This window comes from Phalacrocorax carbo, chromosome 30, assembly GCF_963921805.1.
Source record: "Phalacrocorax carbo chromosome 30, bPhaCar2.1, whole genome shotgun sequence".
Taxonomy (NCBI): domain Eukaryota; kingdom Metazoa; phylum Chordata; class Aves; order Suliformes; family Phalacrocoracidae; genus Phalacrocorax; species Phalacrocorax carbo.
In genome coordinates, this window is record NC_087542.1 from 753,180 (window position 1) to 772,973 (window position 19,794).

The 19,794-nt window shown below is 50.3% G+C and overlaps 1 protein-coding gene across 1 annotated transcript; it reads right to left on the reverse strand.

Moving 5' to 3' along the window:
- Positions 1 to 5,781: 5,781 nt before the first annotated feature.
- PIN1 (peptidylprolyl cis/trans isomerase, NIMA-interacting 1) lies at positions 5,782 to 19,599 on the reverse strand. The gene is made up of 4 exons (XM_064437309.1): positions 19,462 to 19,599; positions 17,000 to 17,200; positions 10,368 to 10,478; positions 5,782 to 7,075 (listed from the first exon to the last, which is right to left on the reverse strand). The coding sequence occupies exons 1-4, from the start codon at positions 19,517 to 19,519 to the stop codon at positions 6,966 to 6,968; spliced, it is 480 nt and encodes a 159-aa protein (XP_064293379.1). The 5' UTR covers positions 19,520 to 19,599; the 3' UTR covers positions 5,782 to 6,965.
- Positions 19,600 to 19,794: the final 195 nt, after the last annotated feature.

Genomic DNA, 19,794 nt, shown 5'->3' on the forward strand with positions numbered 1-19,794 from the left:
GCAGGAAGCTGGATCAGAATTAGGGTAACGATCACCCATCAGTATTTCCCCGCTCATGTCCCATTGGAAGCAGAGCTACATATAGGAAGGCGGCTGTGATGCATTCAGGACAGAAAAGCAGCTGCTTTAAAATAATAATAATAATAAAAAAAGCATTTAAAAGCAGAGTTGGCAAGTTTTGTGACCTAGCAAGAACAAAAGGCACTTTATAATCACCCGTGGGGGCTGCTGTCAGGACAAGGATGGCCAAGCCACGAGGCCGACATGCCCGAGTTTTCAGATGAAGAGGGAAAGGCAGGAGCAGCGACTGGGGGGGCGGGGATGGGACACAAGGAGACCTCGCTCAGCTGAAGCAAAGGCCATCAGAGTCTTTGTCACATTTAAATGTTCTTTGAGACCTTTCATGGAAATAACGACCTAAATACTAGCCGGTGCAGGTGAACACGAATAAATCATGCTCCCCCATCTATTATAGAGCAGCCAGGAGGCACACAGCCCCCCAGGCTCTCTGCTCAGGTGCCCTCCCCGCTGCTTCACGTGGGCAAAGACCAGAGGTGGCAGATGCCCGGAGGAATTCAGCCTCAGCTGTATTGCCAAGCCAAAATTTCTCTTCCCTGCTTTGGTCTCCAAGCACACGGGAGCTCCTACAACTTGCCCTGCTCTCTAATCATTCACCATCAGCAGAGGAACAGAAAGCACCCAGCACAGCCCAGCCTCACCGCGGACGTTTTGTTAACAGAGTAGAGCTGCAGCATCGAGACAAACATCCCCGAGACGTGGGGCAGCTCATTAAGGTACCCCGCTGAAAGCAGCGGAGAACTGGGGGCAAAATAGAGAAGCAAAGTCAAGGGCTCAGCTGGGAAGGGACCCTCCATGTCCTGGGACCCCGATGACACGGTGAATCTGCATTTCAGAGCCACCCGGGGAAAGTAATCTGGTCCCATGCCTCCCGAGATCACCCTGTGGATGGAAAGCCTGCCGGCGCCGCCACGCTGCTGGGTGCTGCAGCCGAGGGGAGCGGTAAGGTGCTGCTGGGCTCGTGCCCTTGCAGGTGCAGCACCCGCAAAGAGCCTGGGTGGGCTCAAGGCAAACCCAGTGGCTCACAAACATCAGGCTCCAGCACCCCAACACCTCCCAGCACGCGTGGGGCTTTCCAGCAGCACCTCTGCTGCACAGGCACGGCTCCTGACCCTGCAGCGGGAGTCTGCAAACACATTCGCACCCTCCAAGCCCATCCAGGCTCGGCAAAAGCACTTTGTGCCAAAATACCGGGTGGGGAAAAAAAAAAAACAACAAACCCCCAACCCCATCCTTGTCCGTCTTCCTCCCCTCTCCGAGGAAGAACCTCGCACAAACCATCGCTTCCCTCCCCAGACCCTCCAGGCTGCTCTGAGGCAAGCTCCGTCCCACACCGCAGAGGCACAGCAGCCCAGCCCCTTCCAGCCAGGCCACGGCAGGGAACGATGGCTCTTGTTTAAGCTCGGAGTGCCTAAAAATAATTAGCAGGAAAGTTCATTACAGCAGAGCTAAATGCTCCAGCCTCGTCCTTGGAAGCTGCCAGCAGCTCTCCCGCAGCTGGCAGCGGCGCGCACGCCGCTCGCTTGCCCAGACCCGTAATGAAACACGGGGCGGGGAGGAGCGGGGGGGGGAAAACTCGGCAAATTAGATCCAGTTGATGATCCAATTAAGGTTATGTTTGCAGAACTATTGGACGCAAAAGACAGTCCCTGGGCAGATGCCACGCTGAGAGGCAGCTCGCACAAAATGGCCCTGCAGGGAGCGTGGGAGGGGGGGTTGGGGAGATGCGTCTAGTTTCATCTTGGTAAAACAGCTCAAGAGCTACATCTAGAGGTCCAGGCGCCCTCCAAACTGACAACTGCAAACGTCTTAACGAGGGATAGCGCTCCTTCCCGGAATATGTGCAATCTGAGCAATGTGTTCCTTCAACTGTGGCAGCCACGGCGCACGTAAAAGCATAGATATGCCTTTTTACGCAGGCATCTGTCCCACCAGCGATCGTCTCAGTACAAGCGGGTCCCGGAGGCGCAGGCTCCAGCCTCGGCTGGGCTCTCCGAGCCAACTTTTGCCTCCCCCAAAAGTCCTTCCGTGCCATCGCCTCTGTCAGGGTAAGCGATAAAACCGTTCGATGCCAGGAGAGAGTAAGCAGCAGTCTTAAAATAAGGGATTAGTTAGGAAACTTAGCGTGAATGTTAATGGAATGCAAAGTGACATTGGGGTGGCGTGACGGAGGGGCGGAGCGGGCCGCCGCCGATGCAAAGATAGGGCTGCGCAAATGGGATTTTGCTGCACTTGTGACTTCCCTGGGGAGAAGGATCTGAAGGATCAAGAAATTCAGTAACGGGGATTAGATGGAGCCCAAAAAAATAATTGCATTCCGCAGCAGAGCCACCAAGTGCTCCCTCGCTTTTTGACAGAAACGGCCGCTTAAATAAACCCACTCCGGTGTGTCCATCCCCCTGGATCCCAGGTCCTAATGCCTGGAGGAGAACTGTCTCGTGGGAGGCGGAGAGGCTGCGCCTGCAAGCAAACGGCCGCGTAGCCCGGCCGCGGAAGAGAAAACTCGCGGCTGCTCCCAGGGTGGTGCTGGCTGGCTGCTGCCTGGCACGGAGACACCAAAGCAATCCCCAGAGCGCAGCCGTGGGCAAGGGTTCGGCTGCGATTCATCCGGCCCAAAGGGAAAGAGACCACTGCAAAGCTCCAGAGGCACGGTGGGAGCCAGGGGTCCTGACTTGGGTGCTGCTGCCTCGGTCCCCGGATGCCCCACTCTTACCGGGAGCAAGGATGGAGCCTCAGCCACCCAACCGCTGCTTCTCCACCTGCCCCGCTCTGGGTCTCATAAAGATACTTCCCTGAGCAGACTGTGGATAATTGCGATTGTGTTTTCCAGAAAACACAATTTCTTTGTTTTTTGGAAAAACTAACATGTCAGGAATGAACCACTCGGTAACACACCCAACAAACCGCACTTCAACCTCCGCTCCCTTCGCAAGAACAACACCAGAACCTCACCCCAACTGCAAAATTGGATTTAATCACACCAAGACTTTGTCCCATTAACCAGAATATCGCTCGTCGCTCCACAGTCCACCCAAGAACCTCTTTTTGCCCCCCCCAAAAAAATCTTATGATGTCTTCTGGGGCAGAAATGCCAACTGTGAGCATCCCCTGTGGCCTTGTGAGCACAAGAACTGCTCGTCTCTGCACGCAGCGCCCCAGCAGCTTCACTGCAGCCCCTAAAGAGCAGGCTGTGCATACGAGCTTCCCCGTCTCCCCAACGGCAACACCCACCAGCGTACACCTCTCCATAGGCAAAAGGTGTGATTTTAAAGGCACTCTGACACGGCTCCAGTTCCCTCCCCAAGCCCCTTTCCAGGGCTGGAAATGGGGAGCTGAGGATGGGAGTCCAGAGTCTCACAGCCCCGCTTTAATAACGGTGCTTGACAGAGATGGATGCCATCTCCTGCAGCACGGCGAGAGCCGGCCAGTGCGGGCTGCCCTCTCCGCGGGCGTGCCTAACGCACCGCCGATTTGGCAGGCAGAAAATAAGTCCTGAGCCTGCTTTTGGGGTAGAGGCACAGGCATGGGGGGCTACCCCTTCCCTGCCTGCCTGCATCTTGCCTTCAGCCTCCTCGATACCGCACAACTCCGGGCTGAGGGAGCTGGAGAAAAGCATCCCTCTCCTGCGACAGCCCCAGACCTGCCTCCAACCTGGCTCCTGAGCTCCTGGGATGCGACAGCCTCTTCCTCAGGCCCTGGAGACAAACCAGAAGAAATCCCTTAAATGATCCTTCTGGAGAAGCGAAGGCTTCAAACATGATACAGTCAGAAGCAGTTACTGTTAGTGTCACCGCTCCAGTGACGGAGTCCAAGGGTTGACACGCATTTGGAGTACCGAGCCAGGGTCCCCTGCAGGAACAGGGCTAGACGGAGCCGTGCTGCTCCGTATCTCACCCAGCAGCGGTACCAGGAAGGGACCCGAATCCAGGCCATGACAGCACGCCAAATCAGGTTACTATATCACAGGCGCTCGCTGAGCGCAGCAACAAGCGCGTGTTCCCGGGGAAAGGGCAGGAGACCAAAGCAGCTCATAGTTTATGACCCCTGCAAATAAAAAAAACAGGTCCCAGGGTGCCACGCCAGTTCCCGAGCGGAGCTGCACCCAAATCCTAGCATAACTGACACCACAGCTGCGAGCAGAGCCTTGGGAGAAGCTCCCATCCTCCCCGCTCGCGCTGCCAAAGGTTTCAGCAAGGTCTCGCTGCCGGGAAATGGAAGGGCCAAGCCAAAACAGCATCGCTGGATGAAGCGCCAGCTACCGATACGCCGCTGCCCAGCGCCACAGGGCAGCTCTCCTCGGCACAGCGCAGGGCTGGATACGGCCAATTCACAGCTACACAGAGAACCGAGAGCCATTAAACCTGCTTACTCTGCAGTTTCCACCTTGAGCAATGCCAGCAGGATATCCCAAAGGCAGTTATTCTTCCCTGAGAGGCCCCTTGGACCCCAGTGCACAGCAAAGCCCCCAGAGCATTACGCTTTGGGTGCTTTCAGCAGTAGTAAATATCCTAAACAACATCCCCAACTAGCGACAAGCACTTTTTAGAAGCCGGCGCACAGAAGCCCCACAGCTTGCCGCTGCGAGGTCTTCACGCTTTGCAAACCCACTGCCTTGGACAGTAATAGAAAACCCCCGGTAGCATCTTCACCCCCACCCCAAAACTCTCCACGTTCTCTTTCTCTCACGGCCACCTCATCAACCGTTCGCGTGTGGTCAGAGGCGATCCCCATCCTGCTTCCCACCTTCCGATGAAGGTCTGAACCCGGTGCTGGGATCACCCGGCTGCGGCAGGAACGAAAGCTGGAAAGCAAAAGCCCTGCAGCCGCAGAAAGAGGCTTGCCTGCCGCCGCTCGTACTGTAATACCACAGTTCCAGACAGAGATGACACCTCTGCTTGCCTTTATTTACCTTTGATCCTGCTTTCCTCCTACCACACAGTTAGTTGGGGTAATTTTTCGCTTTGAAGTTCTCATCTGCTTGTCAGCCTGAGCTGGATATTTTTTCTTATTTATTTATTTATTTTGGGTAAAAAAAATCAATGCGTAGCTATGGAAACAAACTTTTATCCGATGCGCAAGAGCCTTCCGTCTCGCCAGCACAACCAGCAAAGAGCAGAACCGCAAGCGATATTCAGATGTTTGGTTTTGGCGATCGCAGTAACTGGAGAGAGTAGGGAGGAGGTGTCGAGAGTACGGAGGAAATGTTGCCTTTGCCCAGCTCCAAAACGGGAATGTTAGAGAAAAACCAAACAAACAACGCGCCGAGGAGCCGCTCTCCGTAGCGGCTGATTTCATACCACAGGTGGAACCCCTTCACTTGCAGAACTGAGGAGAAGCAGGAAGTAGTTATTAAATGGCACTAGAAGTGCTGATTTTACCTTATCTGAAGTAACACCTTGTACGAGCATTTAAACAGCTCTTACGAAACAAGACATCGACTCGACGCGAAGCAGGAGACCCCCAACGACAACAAGAGATTAAAGAATCCTAGCTAATAGCTTGAGACACATTTGGAGAAGTTGTTCTTAGCACCGTGCAAGCCACAGTTCCATTTTAGGATTAAAAACAAAACCCCAAACAAACCCAAACCAGCAAGAGCCACCTCAGCACGTATTGCGGAGGTTTTTTGTTTGCTCTAATAGAAGCAACGAGATCTCTACGGGCAAAGGAGGAGAAATAATCAATACCAGAGCTCTTGAAATGTTTAATTGGAGAGGGCTTTATTTTCTGCTTAAGAGAACTGGAACTATACAGCTGGTTTGCATCGGACCAAAGCTAGGATTCACCCCCCCCGCCCCCTTTTTATTTCACTAAACATAAGCAATGCAGTGTAACCGGAAAACAACGACTTACAGTGTCTAAACCACAAGTTGATCGAGAGGAGCTTGAGAAAAAACAACAGCCTTCTAGCTAAAACTGAAAATCCACAATACATTCTGCCCTACAGAATGGCACTGTCATGGCTAAATAATGGAGTGACTCCAGGCTGGAATGGGAAGCACACAGCATCCTACGTACCGCTACACAGCTCGGGCTGGCACTGATCTTCCTGCAGTGGGAACTACTGGCCGTTAGCCTCTCTCGTTTGTATTCGGAACCGAAAGGCATCTTCAAGTTTTAGAGTCAAAGCAGTGGCAGGTGCAGAGAGAGCTCCCGGTGCCACCGCGTGACGGGACAAGGGACGACGCTCCCCGAGACAGCTGCGTTAAGGGAAGCTACGGACGGACACCGAGGGATGGGTGCCCCGCGCTAAGCTGGCTCATCGATTTTGATATCTTACGGTCAATTGATGAATGGCTTTAAGTAAATCAGTTCTACAAACCAACAGACCGGACTGCAGAGCAAATACCGTTCGTTCGGGTTATAAATGCGTTTAAGCAAACATGCAGAGGGGTTGGGGAGTTCATTCCGTCGTAGCACCAGAGTTCACAAGTCAGCTTCGCCAGCATCGGTGCCGCACTGCAATAAATACTCTGCGTCTCTAACAGGGTGGACGTGGGAAGCACTGAAGGGTGACCTTTAGCGTTGACAACTCCTCGGCTTAGGAGACATGTCAATATAACTCAAGCAGCTGTGGCATGCCAGAAATGTTGTTTTTAAACATTCTCTCTGCTTATGAAAGGTGCTACCCGTCTTATTTTGATTGTGTTCTCAACCCTTGGCTAACCATGCATCTCTGCAGGTGAAAAACATCGTGTCAGGTGCCACAGAAGATATTGAGATATGAAATGAGCTGGGTTTGTTTTTTTTTTATGTTTTTTTTGTTTTAAACTGGATATGAAGTTCATTTGGGAGAATGCAGGGTTGGAGTAGCTTTTGTTTTGTGGGTTTTATTTTTTTTCCTTTCTTCCCCTCACCCTTTCCTTTCTACATGTCACCAAGGCACTTCACTCTGTGCGTAGGATGATGTGGATCCCTGATTCTGTGAAAACTGGTCCGCTCATCTCACCAGCCCTCAGCGCAAATGAGGCATCTTCAAAAGGTTTCTGCATCTGACCTGCAGAGAGCAGACACCAGAAAGTTCAATTAAGCTCAGCAACAAATGGAAGATCTTTCTGAGCAAGCAAGCCTCAAATGAAGACAGCTTCCAGGCAAACAACAAAGTCACCAATTAATAACTTGCGGGGGGTGTTTGTTTTCATCTAGTCCCTGAAGATGATTCAAAACAACTCATTCACACATGCATGTACACAGACTTTCTTTTTTAAACAGGGAGGGTTGTTCAGATCCTACAGACATCACTGCAGCAAGGAAAGATACTCGGAGAGCTGCGGACCCAGACGGCAGAGGATCTCTGTTCTGCAGACTCACTGGCACAAGTGGATGTTCGTCTTCCAGTCCCGCGTGCCCTCCAGGTACGCAGGGGGAATGGATGCGGTGTGCATTACAAGCTGCGCTAAATAATTTACAAGGCACACGTAGATAATGTCATGACCTAGATAAGAACTGCTCTTAAGGCTCCAGCCTCCAAGTCACTCAGTTTCAGGAGGTTTAGTAATCCAGGCTCAGGAAAGCCAGAGGTGCTTGGAGGAAGGACCCCGTGCGGGGATTCATGAGTGCAGGTACTGCAGCTCTGCAGTGGGGCGGAAGGAATAAGCAGCACAAGTGCTCAGCCAGAATAATTCAAGTCAAGAGGAGAAACACCAGCCTGTTGCGGGGCGGGGGGTCCAAGGGGGACAGTATTTTTGCCCAGTTTCCTGTGACAGAAGGTAGAGCAGAAAAACTGCCCACCCCAGACAAAATAATGAGGTTTTACTGTTACCAACAGGTCAAAGTCTCACCGGGGGGGTCTCGGCAAAAGCTTCAGCAGAAGGACAAGATGCCTGCGAGGGAAGGCCGGGAGGCGACAGTCCCCCAGGCACAGGGGGAACCCTTACTTAGCTCTTAGCCCTGACCACGCTTGCCAAGCTTGCCTCGAGATGCCTGAGGAGACGTACAGAGCAGCGTCTTGCCAAAAACGCAGCATCCATCTCCTGTTAAGTTTATGACCCTTGTCTCCAAGCTCCGAGGCGGCGCTGTAGCTTTGGACTCTGCAGCACATTAGGAGGGGGCTGCAGAAAGCTTTTAGGCAGCCTGACAGCTGGATCCTCAGCAGACGTTGCGGCCATACACTAATCTCTTTGCAAACTAAACCTTCCCGACCCTTTCAAAGACCACACATCCCAGACGCATCACGTCTAGCCCAGCAGCATCTCCAGAATTTAGGTTTTAATTCAGGACCTCCATCCATCCCCGCCCCCTTCTCTAGCAAGGCAGCCAGGTGCCACAAGAGATGCTCAATTCCTCCCTTTCAGGATGAGGAATACCTTCGGCTTGGTATTTTCCCCTTAAAAAACAAAAAGGGGGGGTTTATTACTGAAGTGACCCGATGCACACGGTTTTCCAGAGTTTTGCTTCTCTCATTTCAGCATTTAGATTAATTACCAGGAGAGGGGAGCAGCTTGCCTGGCTTGTAAGCTCTGGGTACAAAGCCGGCATCATTCGCTGTCAGGCAGACCTGCCTCGCCACCTGAATTGTTTTGGTTTTTTCCACTAGGACCTGAAATCTTGACTTCAGATGAGGCAACAGCCTCCCTGCTGCACCACAGTGGTCTTCCTCAAGCAGAAACATGACTTATTTGAAGGGTTTCAGGAAGACAAATTGAAATGTTTTAATAACTTCACCTCTGAAGTAACCAGTGCTCCAAGTTCTAACAAATTACATTTTCAGCCCAGTAAAAAGGAAAAAAAAAAAAAGAGAGGCAGAGAGGGGGATGGAGCGACAGTGCCGGGTTTTGGCCACCACGCATGGTTCCAATGCCATCTAGTGGAAACTGGCTTTTGCAACGTTTCTTTACAATTTGGTGCAGCCAGAAAATCAGTATAAATCTCTTTCCATACATCTCCAAAGAGCACAATGAGCTGAGCTTCTGCTGAACCCCAACCAGCAGAGGCAGCACCCTAGGGTTAACGTTTCATTATAGGCAATAACATATCTTTCTTTAGCCCTGCCTGAAAGGGCCTGTTAGAGGAAGGAACTGTTGCTGACCTGCACCCTAAAAAGGAACAGTGATTAAATACAGTATTTTGGTGGGGGAAACCCCCCCCCAAACCACATTCCTGCATAGTTTCACCTGCCAAAGCTGGGTGGGCTTCAGGGAGCAGGGGCTGAAAGAGCATCTCTGGAGGCCCTTCCATGGTTACGTCTGCAGCAGCAGTGAGCCCGCTGGTGTGTTTAGTATTCCTGGGACATCCTAAGTGGGGTAAAAGCCTGGAATGACGAGGCAAGTGTGCAAAATCTCCTGCAAAACCTGTATACCTGCTGCAGGGCGAGACGAGGCGAGCTTCTGAATGCTTCAGTCCACGAACCCTGAGCGTGAGCTTAGGAAAAAGACTTCCACTAAAAGGACACGCCGGACTGCAGCTCACCGCTTCGGATGCGGGCAGCTCTGACTACAGATCCCCCTCTGGGATCGCTGCAAGTCCCTGTGACTTTGGGGCATAGATTGTAACAATAAATAGAGCATTCGCTCTCCTTGGCGGGAACCTTTCTTGGCCGTCTTCAAATAAAATACGCATGGACACTCTCGCTATAAAGAGATTTTGGGTTGTTCTTTGAATACTGTAGCTGTACTCATGACGCAATTGCTTTCTATTTTCCTCCTAGTGGAAATTACTGCAGAAAGCATTCGTAAGATAAAGCAAAAGAGGTTTCAATGTTACACTTTCCCATCCCAAAGATTCTTCCTCCCACACCAGCAAATCTCATTAATGAAGAAGCATCCCCGAGCTTTCTGTCGTCGCTCCCTCACTGCACTGATCAATAATCCTGTAACAAAATCTCTCACCAGCAACATTATTTCGGCAGGCTGTGAATTGTTCTTATTTCCACGACTTGTTAACAGCTTTCTCACTGAAGCTTAGAATGCCAAATTATTTATCTGGCGTGCCGTTAGCACGACTTATCCACTTTCTCCTTATTCATGGCTCATTATGCTGTGCAACTGGATTTCCATTCAGTGTAGCCGGAAAATCCTTTTCCAGAGGGAAAAGCCAATTTCATGAAGGGCGTTTGCACAACGTTGCCTCTCTGCCTAGAATAATATTACAGTTGCATTCCTAATTGGTTTAACTTCTAGGCATCAAACTACATTTCCTGCACAGCAGGCCGCCTAGCATATAAATCCATTTTCATGTTCATTCCCCCAGCAGCGGGGTGCATTATTAAACCCCACCCCCTGCCAAGAAGATCAGCATCAACCCTGTAATCTTGATCTGGTGTTCACGCTGCCAGGCTGAGCTCGACTTACCTCTTCCAAACGCACCCAGGTCGCCTCCTGCTTTTGCCGAGCTGCAGTCGCTAAACTGGGAAGCGAGAGATTCAAAATCCTCTTCTCCCGATTTTATCTTCTGGATGTAGCCTGTAAATACAGGGAATAATTCTGTCAGGAGAAGGAAAAACGGGGAAAGACCAAAAAACCCACCCAAAACCCTCACCTTAAGCATGACATCCCACAGCAAGAAGGGCACAGCCACGGACACACACCACGTGCACGCAGAGAGGTTTTCAAACCTCCTGAAAGACGCCAGAGCCAGAACTAAAACTTTCATAACACCCCAAAAGCACTTTATTTTTTTCCCAAGCACGTTTCCACCTTTGCACCGCGGCCCGGTTCTATTTAAGCTTCCATGAAATAAAAAATGGTGATTCCACCTCCTACTGCCCCTGAAGCATGGGAATTTATTATTGGGCTTCAGAATAGATGAGCTTTTGATTTCAGAAGGGCTCACCTCAGTAGGAGAATGAGCATGAAGAATCCCCGAGGACTGAATTATTTGTCAAGACAGCTTTTTAAAAGGTCAGTTAAGAAATATTTGTAGGTTTAACCGAGAGCTCTGCCTCACTGTTATGAATCTTTCTGAACGAGCAGAAGAACCCCCTGCTAACTCGTAACACGAAAACCTAGGAAATAAATCATATTTTCCAGTCAACAGCTTGATAACATGATTGGGGAGCCGCTAATTACAGATCCTGACTGCTCTCGGAGATGGGCAAAGCACAAGGGCCACTGACGTATCCCTTAACACTGCGTGAGGCAGATTTTCATGGATTCTCGAGACGAGAAACTCCTGTTTAGTTTCATGGAACTCAACCAGCTCCTTCGTTAAAAGGAGCGTAACCACACATCAAAATCCCAAGCCCTCTCTGGTCTCACTTGCAGCCACCCCCCACCAAAACAGCGTTTAGTACCGGCTGCAAGAAATGTTTCTGCACGAGGAGAGCCGTTTAGGCTGGACTCGAAGCCTGCGAAGAGCAGTTCTATCTGCTGTAGGTCCGGCTGCCGGTTAAGCCCCCACCTTCCCAAGGCAGCCTGCTCCTGCCAGAGGGCCTTGCCTTCTACGCTTTGGACCACAAGACCAAATTGACTACCCAAGATGATCAATTAAGACTAAATTACATTGCGAAAATCGTTCACCCGTGTATTCTACGCCGGGGAGCATCTCCCTGAGGAACCGGTCCGTGTGTGCCCTGAAGCGCAGAGGAACAGCCCCCAGACCCGCGCTCCAGCTCCCAGCCCAGAGCAACTCTCCGCACCAGGTGAAATGCAGCTAAACTTATTTCTCACTAGAGAGCTGTTTAATTTTTAAATCCTTCTTTCCAGAAACCTCCCGTCAGCTTTTGAAAGAACCAGCAAAGCCCGACTGCCTTCCGTTTTAGACCTAAAGAGTCTTCCACCTTCAAAAAGAGATACTGAGGGGCAGGTGATTTTCTTGAACAGAGAAACCGAGAGAAAAAGCAGTGTTGTTCTACCCCCTCAAAGCTATTAAGTCTCCTGGTTTTGATAACCAAACTTTCTATTTCAGGTCACTCCCATGTAAGCCCTGCAGCCTGCATGTATAAAGAGCCTGCACTTTGCTAGATAAGCCTCTAAAAAAATAAAATAATATGAAAAAAATGGGCTGAGCATGATTTATTCCAACTGCAAGCAATGGAAGATCCCCACTGGAAAAAGGGTCACGCATGTAATTCAAGAGCTAGGCTTTATTATTTGGAGGGATGCTCTCACAAGAGGAAGAGGACAATTTCTGGTGCAAAAGAATGAGGAAATAAGTCTTTTCCAGCTCATTTTAATGCTATAGACTTGTATACACCGGAGAATATACCTGTGAGGGCTGGGGGCAGATAAGAAAATATTCCTTAATGAGAGAATGAAGGTTGGGGTATCCAGCAGCAACTGAAAAAGCAGGCTATCGGCTTTGGAACGAACCCCTTTATTGCAGTTTAATGCTTGCAAGACCAAAACAAAGGGATTTTAAGTCTTCAGATTAGTCTTCTAGCCTACAGCCCATTTTCCCTCATTAAATCAGCTGCCACTAGCCTAAATCTTTGAATTCAGCAAGGCGTTCAGGACAGCTAGGTTTGCTTTTCCAGCTGGACCGGCCAGGAAGAAGAGCTACCAAAAAAATGGGGATAGCAGATTGATCACCTCTTGTTGGAGATTTTTATTTTTAAACGGGGGTCCTGAATAGAATTCAAAAGCCATAGAAAGTTATCTTAACTCCTAGAGCGCGTAACCTGCTTCAACAGCAAACACCAGCAGCGGTATTGTCACCGAAGGGAGATTAGACACGTTTATCCCACCCGCTGCCTCGAGCGCACACGAACAGGTGGAGAAAGACTAAGGTGAAAGTCTGAAACTCTACAAAACTTAAGACAACACCTACTAATCCTGTGTTAAAAAGGCAATAAGGGTTATTTATCGGGGTGGAAGACAGTTCACAGCATTCCTGCGTTTTAGGAAAGAAACCGATATGGGTTCATCCTATTAAACTAAGCTGCTTGAGCGTAAACAGCCTGCTTGTTGACAAAACAGGAGTTTATCCTAAAAATACCTACTTGCACCACCACAAACACGTGCACAAAGCCGCCAGTCCCCAGCAAGTACCCGTCACATGCAGAAGTGTCAGGGATTACAGCTTTAAGATACTGAAGTTAAACTAATAAAGCATCCAAATTAAGGATCAGAGTGATTTATATCCAAAAACTGCCTGCCCTGGTCACACCAGCAGGTTTTGAGGGGTAAAGAGCTTGTGGAGAAAGCCAGTCAACTACATATTGAAATAGGATTTAGTTATTAAAACCCCCTAATTTTATGCTAGTGACAAGCCTGAGAGCAAAATCTGCCTGTCAATGAGATGAGCGTTCTGCTGGATAAAGCCTAAGGCTGAGGCAGCTGTCCTCACCTCTGCCAGAACAAGACACGCTGTCTAAACTTTGCAAAGTGGGATTAACAAGCCTTTTCCCCAGATGATCTCAGCCGTTTCGAACAAGTTATGCAGATGAGGAACTGTCCGGGTTTTAATAAACTACACCTTAAAAAACCTCCAGGCGTAAGCGAAATTGAATAGTGGGAGATGAATGCAAAGAGAACATGATGAAGAATGGCATTGGATTGTGCTGAAATGGGGAGTGTTGGGGAAGTGAAGCTTTTGGGGACTGATCTTTGGGATGAATCCCAGCTGACTGGGCAACAAGAAACGGGTAAGCTAACGAAACGTGCAAATAACGAGCTGGAGGGTGGGGAAGCACTGTCAGCAGAAAGGAGGATCAGAATATTAAACGTGACCTGAACAACTAAGCAAGATCCAACAACACCAAGCGAACTCACACACGGATCTGCAAAGCAGCCACAAGAAAAAAAGTCTGATGTATGCAGAGGTCCATCGGGAAGAGGAGGACCTAGATGCAGAATTACAAGGAACTCCAAAACCAGCAGTATGACTTTAAAAGCGAGAAGCGCAGCACTGAAACCGTGGTATCCTCAGCAGAGGGAAGGGCAGTAGTAAATGCCACAGTAGAAGGCACTGCCAAGGGCTAATCTGGAATATTGCATACCACGATGAACCCACGCTCAAGAAAGATTAATCGGAACTGAAGTGCAAAGGAGGGCCAAGAGCAGAAACAGCAGAACAGATGACCTACATTACCAGAAACTAAAAGCCCGGTTGGCTCAGCGTGCAAAAACAGGCTGGTAAAGAGCAGGGCTCTCTAAATCCACTGAGAGGTCAACATCAGGAAGAAATTAAATTTAATTGAGTAATTAAACAACACGAACGCAAGAAACGCCGGCTTAAAACCAATCACAAGCAGTATTTAGCTGGAAACTGGGTTTCTACACCCCAGAGCAAAGATGGTCTGGGATAACCTTCACAGCAAATTCAGCCAGAACCCTAACCGCCTCTTAAACGGCGCTTGATAAAGCTGGCAGAAGGGACTAAGAGGTTTCGCAACCTTTAATATCAGGGTCAGGCTCAAATCTGAAATTTCTTTCTAGTCCCACATTCCCGACGATGTTACCACCTATCAAAAAAGCACCTGGTGAGCCAAGTCCTCCAACTCCTGCTGTACCACAGCGGGAGAGCTAACCTACATTTCATTCTCCACTGCGACTTTCTTAATGGATTAAGAATTATTCACGGACGACGCACCCCTCCATCCCTCTCGACTCACCTCCCTCATTACTGGAGAAAAGCCATCAGATGGAATATTTGACATCAGCCAAGTTCACCTACCGAAAACATTTATCTTTGGTATTGTCCCCTCCCCTGCGGGAACAGAGAGCTCCCGAATCAAATTTCTTTCTCAGATTTTTATTGCATAAAGCATTAACGCCAGAGCTAGATTTGGAGGGAGATCTCAGACATAACCGGTCTCCAAACAAAACATGAAAACGTGTGGTGCTGTGCCTGTCGAGCGAATTCCTCCCCAGAGCCCTACTTAGACAATTCTGCGCTATAATTACGTTCACCAGGTACAGTACATCTGTTCAGAGAAGTTCCTTGATGCCTGGCTGGCAGGAGCCGTAGCAGAGCTGAGCCGTGCATCCTCCCAGTATGTTTCAGCCGTTCTAGAAACTTAAATTACAGCAATATGCAAGAAGCCACCATAAAATAATTAATCATAAGCTGATGTTCTGATGTTCCCTATGACCTTCCCAGGAATAGTGTTTATTGGAGACAAACGTGGACAGAACGGTGGTTAGGGGTTTGGTTTTTTGACAACAGTATTCCCGTTACAGGAATTAACTCCCTAACAGCCTTCACCCAGACGGCAAGCGGGGTATTTACGTGAATAAAGTTTTAAGCACGACTCTTTCCTCTTCAGACACCACAGAGAGATTACGAAACATAAAGAGTTATTCGATAGTGAGGAGGGTCTGAAGCTGCCAAGCTTAATCTCATTCTTTCGAGCCAAGGAAAGCTTAAGCTGTTTCTTCCCATCACCTTACCAGGTAGCTAAAGAACTGCGGCATCTCAAAGTAAAGCACCCAACCAAAGAATTACGACAATTGTCGAGCCCAAATAACGTTATTCAGGCCTCTAAAGATAACCAGTTTACAGAACACCCGCATATCAAAAAGCCTACCTGATCACAAGCTCCTGAAATACCTGTTTAGAGATAACGAGCCAAGTTTCCCTTCTAAAATGTGATTCCCACTTACAAAGATCCAAGTACCTCAAGGCCCAATTAAAAGACACCAGGATCATGCATCATTTAATCTCTGCTTGGCAGAAAGCACCACGCTGGCCTTTTGATGAACACTGCTCCAAGAGATGGCTCTAAAACAGTTTTATTCTTTTTTTTTTAAAAAAAAAGAAAGAAAGAAAGAGAGAGACAGAATTTGCAGCTCGGCTGAAATATTTCAGTCTATCTTTGCCACAGTCTCCACTCCCTTGGCACAGATCTCCGCACTAGGCGTGCATCCTGCTTTATCGCCTCCAGTCACGCTTTCTCAGCCACCTGAACCCAAAGGAGACAATTCCCTAAGGAAATTCCCACCTGTGCCAGTTAATTTAGCCTCCCCTTCCAAAAGGCGGTGAGCAGATACCACCTGCTGGTCACTGCCTGGCTGCTTCAAATTATTTAGCAAAGAAACTTCCCCTCCCAGGTCTCTCAAACAAGAAAGTCCTTAAACTGATTGTTGGTTAGGACCAAGGCAATGGCCAAAACACCACCCTTATCTTCCCTCCCTCACTGCTGGAGCCATAGAAGATAGCACAGGCCCAGAACTGCGGTCCATATCTGCGTGCTCACCGCTCGCGGCGCGTCAACTAGCCTTTGCAGCCTCGCTGCCAGAAGAGACAAAGCCACCCACTAAAGAGCACGCTCTCAGTTTCATCAGTCAATCACTGGGACTGACTTAAACCTCACCCCAAGCCCCCAAATTCCTTATCCTAAGAGGTAAAAGCCAGTAGTAACAGCTGGACTTTGAACTTGCTTCCCTAAGATCAAAACCTCAACTTTAAAGAAACGTGACATCAATTCAACTTTACTGCCAGAGCTGCAAGGAAATAAAAAACCATCTAAAGATTAACACCACCGATGGCGGAAGGCATGCAGCACCCTCGCTCCTAGAGCGGATCACAAGCCAGAACACTTTGGGAAAAGCCCGAGCTGGCCAGGTCATCGCACAGCCTCGCGCAAGGCCGACTGCCTCCTACAAGCAACTTGATTTCAAGCAGAGGTTAATTAGAACTTACTCTAAGTTGCTGTTAGGGCAAGGAGTCAAGTGACATTAAATAAAAAGAAATGTTTAAAGAACATTTGTTTTAGCTTTAAATAATTTTATTTTTAATATAAAGATACACATTTACAAAGAAAATACAAACAAACCTCTGAAATAACATTACAAAAAAAAAACCACAAAGGGGAGGACACACGGGCTGGGACCTATCTTTACGTCATTTAATCGTACAGTAAAATCGTTTCTCCAAGTGGCTGGGCCACGTAAAAGTCCATGTTCAAACCACTTGCCTTAAAAAACTTTGCTTTAGCAAGTTCACAACACACTGAACCCCTCAGCTCGGGGTCCAATTCTAGCCTTATAATGACTTTTCCCCTTCAACAGTATCATATTCTCTCTCTCCTGCATTTACTTGCCATTTATAAGCTCCAGTGCCTCATCTTTGGTCCGCGTGATCTTTTCCTGCCTCCACGACGAGGGTCTTCTGGACTGGTTGTGTTTCACCAAGAGATGTGAACATCGCACTTTGCTAGGCTCCCCTTGGCCGTTCTTCCCGCTGCCGCTGGGCCGCTCCCACTGGCTGGCATTTGTGATGTGGTTGAAGTAATAAACACGGCCTGCGGACAGAGAGAGGGGCTGGGGTTTAATAAAAGCTCCCGACAGACCCCAAGAATCAACTTCCTGACCCCAAAGGCACCTCAAATACGAGATTTCTGTGAGTGCCTGGCCACATCCACACAATTGGCTCAAACACACGAGGTAAGAAACAAGACTTTACAACTCCACAGGATTTCCTACGCAAGTGCTTCCGTCGGGAAGCGCCTTGAGTCAAAGCAACAGCCCCACGCGGAAGCAGGCTCCAGCTGCCTTTCCAATTCACGACGCTCATGCAGATCAGCGACAAAACACCCACTGACACAGTCAGAAACCATAAACACCCCCAGGCAACACCCTGCCACTGCTGAGGAGGCGGACTGTGCTGGGTTTCTGGCCTGGGGATAAGACTGTGTTTCACCTCAGCCCTATTTACAAGGGTGAAGCTGGGTAAAGCCTCTCTGTTAAGCACATCCTGCAGCAAACATGGCGAGTTACTGTTAGCAAAGATCACATCTTTGCATCGCACAGACCCTTCCTTCTGAAAAATCACTTTTTTTCTACCAGAAAATAAGACCTTCCTGCACAAGTTATCCATGGTTTCCCTGGGTAGCAGAAAATGAAGCTCCTGTGAAGGCACCTCCTGACATGTTCAGCGTTAAAGCCAGGTAATTCTGCTGCTCAAAGGCCTTCCAGTGCCCAAAGCTACACGTGCATTTACCTGCAGTAACTCACAGCATCAATCAAGATATTTTCTGCCAGCAAATCATTCATCCCAAAGCTCTCCACTGAAGCTAGAAGCAGACTAGTCTCGAGAAAAGAGCCAAGCAAACCAAGGTGAGGGACTGCAACAGCAGAGCTGTGTGGGGGAAGCTACGACCTCGTAGCAAAGGGCCCGAGTTGCCCGTTTAAATCCCAACCAACAGCCTAAACCCGCTAACTGCAGCGAGCCACGGAGCCCCCTCTCTCCCTCCAGGACGCTTCAGCCCCGGTAGTTCTGGCAAAGGACGGTTCACATGGGCCCCTGTTCTCTCTCAGCCTCCCTAGACTCATCATCCCCACCTCAAACAATGAGTACAGCAGCCAAGTCGATGAAGGCGACCTCCTAGGAACTGCTTTTCAGCCACTAAGCATGGAAAGCTGTCACTGCAAAGGGCAGAACTATACTAAAAGCACCATCCTAACCAACAATGTCCCTCCCTGAGCCACCGGCAGCCCCACCAAGGGCAAAGCATCCTGCCACACTCCAACCCGGCCTTGTAGAGAGCAGCTTCTCTCCTGCCCCACTTCCTTCCGCCAGCTACCCCCAGACAGAGCAACCCCCCCTCCCCAGCCCCAGGTATCCCTCCCCATCAGACAACACTCCCAGGAATCATGGAATCATTAAAGTTGGAAAAGACCTCTAGGATCATCAAGTCCAACCACCAACCTAACACCACCAGGCCTCCTAAACCATGCCCCAGAGCACCAGGACATGTTTTCTGAACACCTCCAGGGAAGGGACCCCACAGCCTCTCTGGGCAGCCTGTGCCACTGCTCTGGCACCCGCACAAGAAAGAATTTTCTCCTCATATTCAGGTGGAGCTTCCCATGGTCCCGTTTGTGCCCGTGGCCCCTTGGCCTGGCGTTGGGCACCACTGAAAAGAGCCCGGCCCCATCCCCCTGACACCCACCCTTCAGATATTTATAAGCACTGATGAGACCCCCCTCAGCCTTCTGTTCTCGAGGCTGAACAAGCCCAGGTCTCTCAGCCTTTCATAGCATCAATAAGGTTGGAAAAGACCTCGAGGATCATCAAGGCCAACCACCAACCCAACCCCCCCCTCCCAGCCTCCTAAACGATGCCTTGAAGCACCACATCTACACGCTTTTTGAACCCCACCAGGGATGGGGACTCCACCACCTCTCTGGGAAGCCTGTTCCTGTGCCTGACCACTCTTTCAGCACAGAAATTGTTCCTAATTTCCAATCTAAACCCCCCCACCCCCGACGCAGCTTGAGGTACTCGGGCACGACGCCCCTCAGGCACGGCCGCCTCCACGCCAGGCACCCCGCATACCCCCGTCCAGGCTCTCAGGCCAGCCCCAAGCCCAGCTCCCCAGACCCCGCCGCCCCCAGAGCCCGCTCAGAGCCCCTCAAACCCCGCCGAGGCCCAGGCCGGGCCCACCGGGCTGCACCTCCGCCGGGGTCCTGGCCGGGCCCCCGACGCCCCGAGAGGCCCGGCTCACCGTCCCGGTAGCGGCGACCCCCCCAGCCCCTCCGCTCCCGTCGCCGCCGTCCGTACCGGAGCTGCGGCTCATGCGCTTCTCCCAGCCCGCGGGCAGCTTCTCCTCCTCCGCCATCTTCCCTCAGCTGCGCCTCCCGCACCGCCCGCGCCCGGCCCGGCCCCATTGGCGCGGGGAGGGGCGGAGCGATCCCACCCCCTCCCTCCTCCCATTGGCCCGAAGGAAGGAGACGCCCAACCTCCCCGCCTTGTCATTGGCTGAAGCGCCCGCCTTTCTGGTGCTCATTGGCTACAGACGGGAGGCCGCATTGAAGGCGGAAGCAGTGCTGGGCACGTGACGCAGGAACGAACGGTGGCCGCAAAGGGCACAAAAGGCGTAGAGAAACAGAAGCG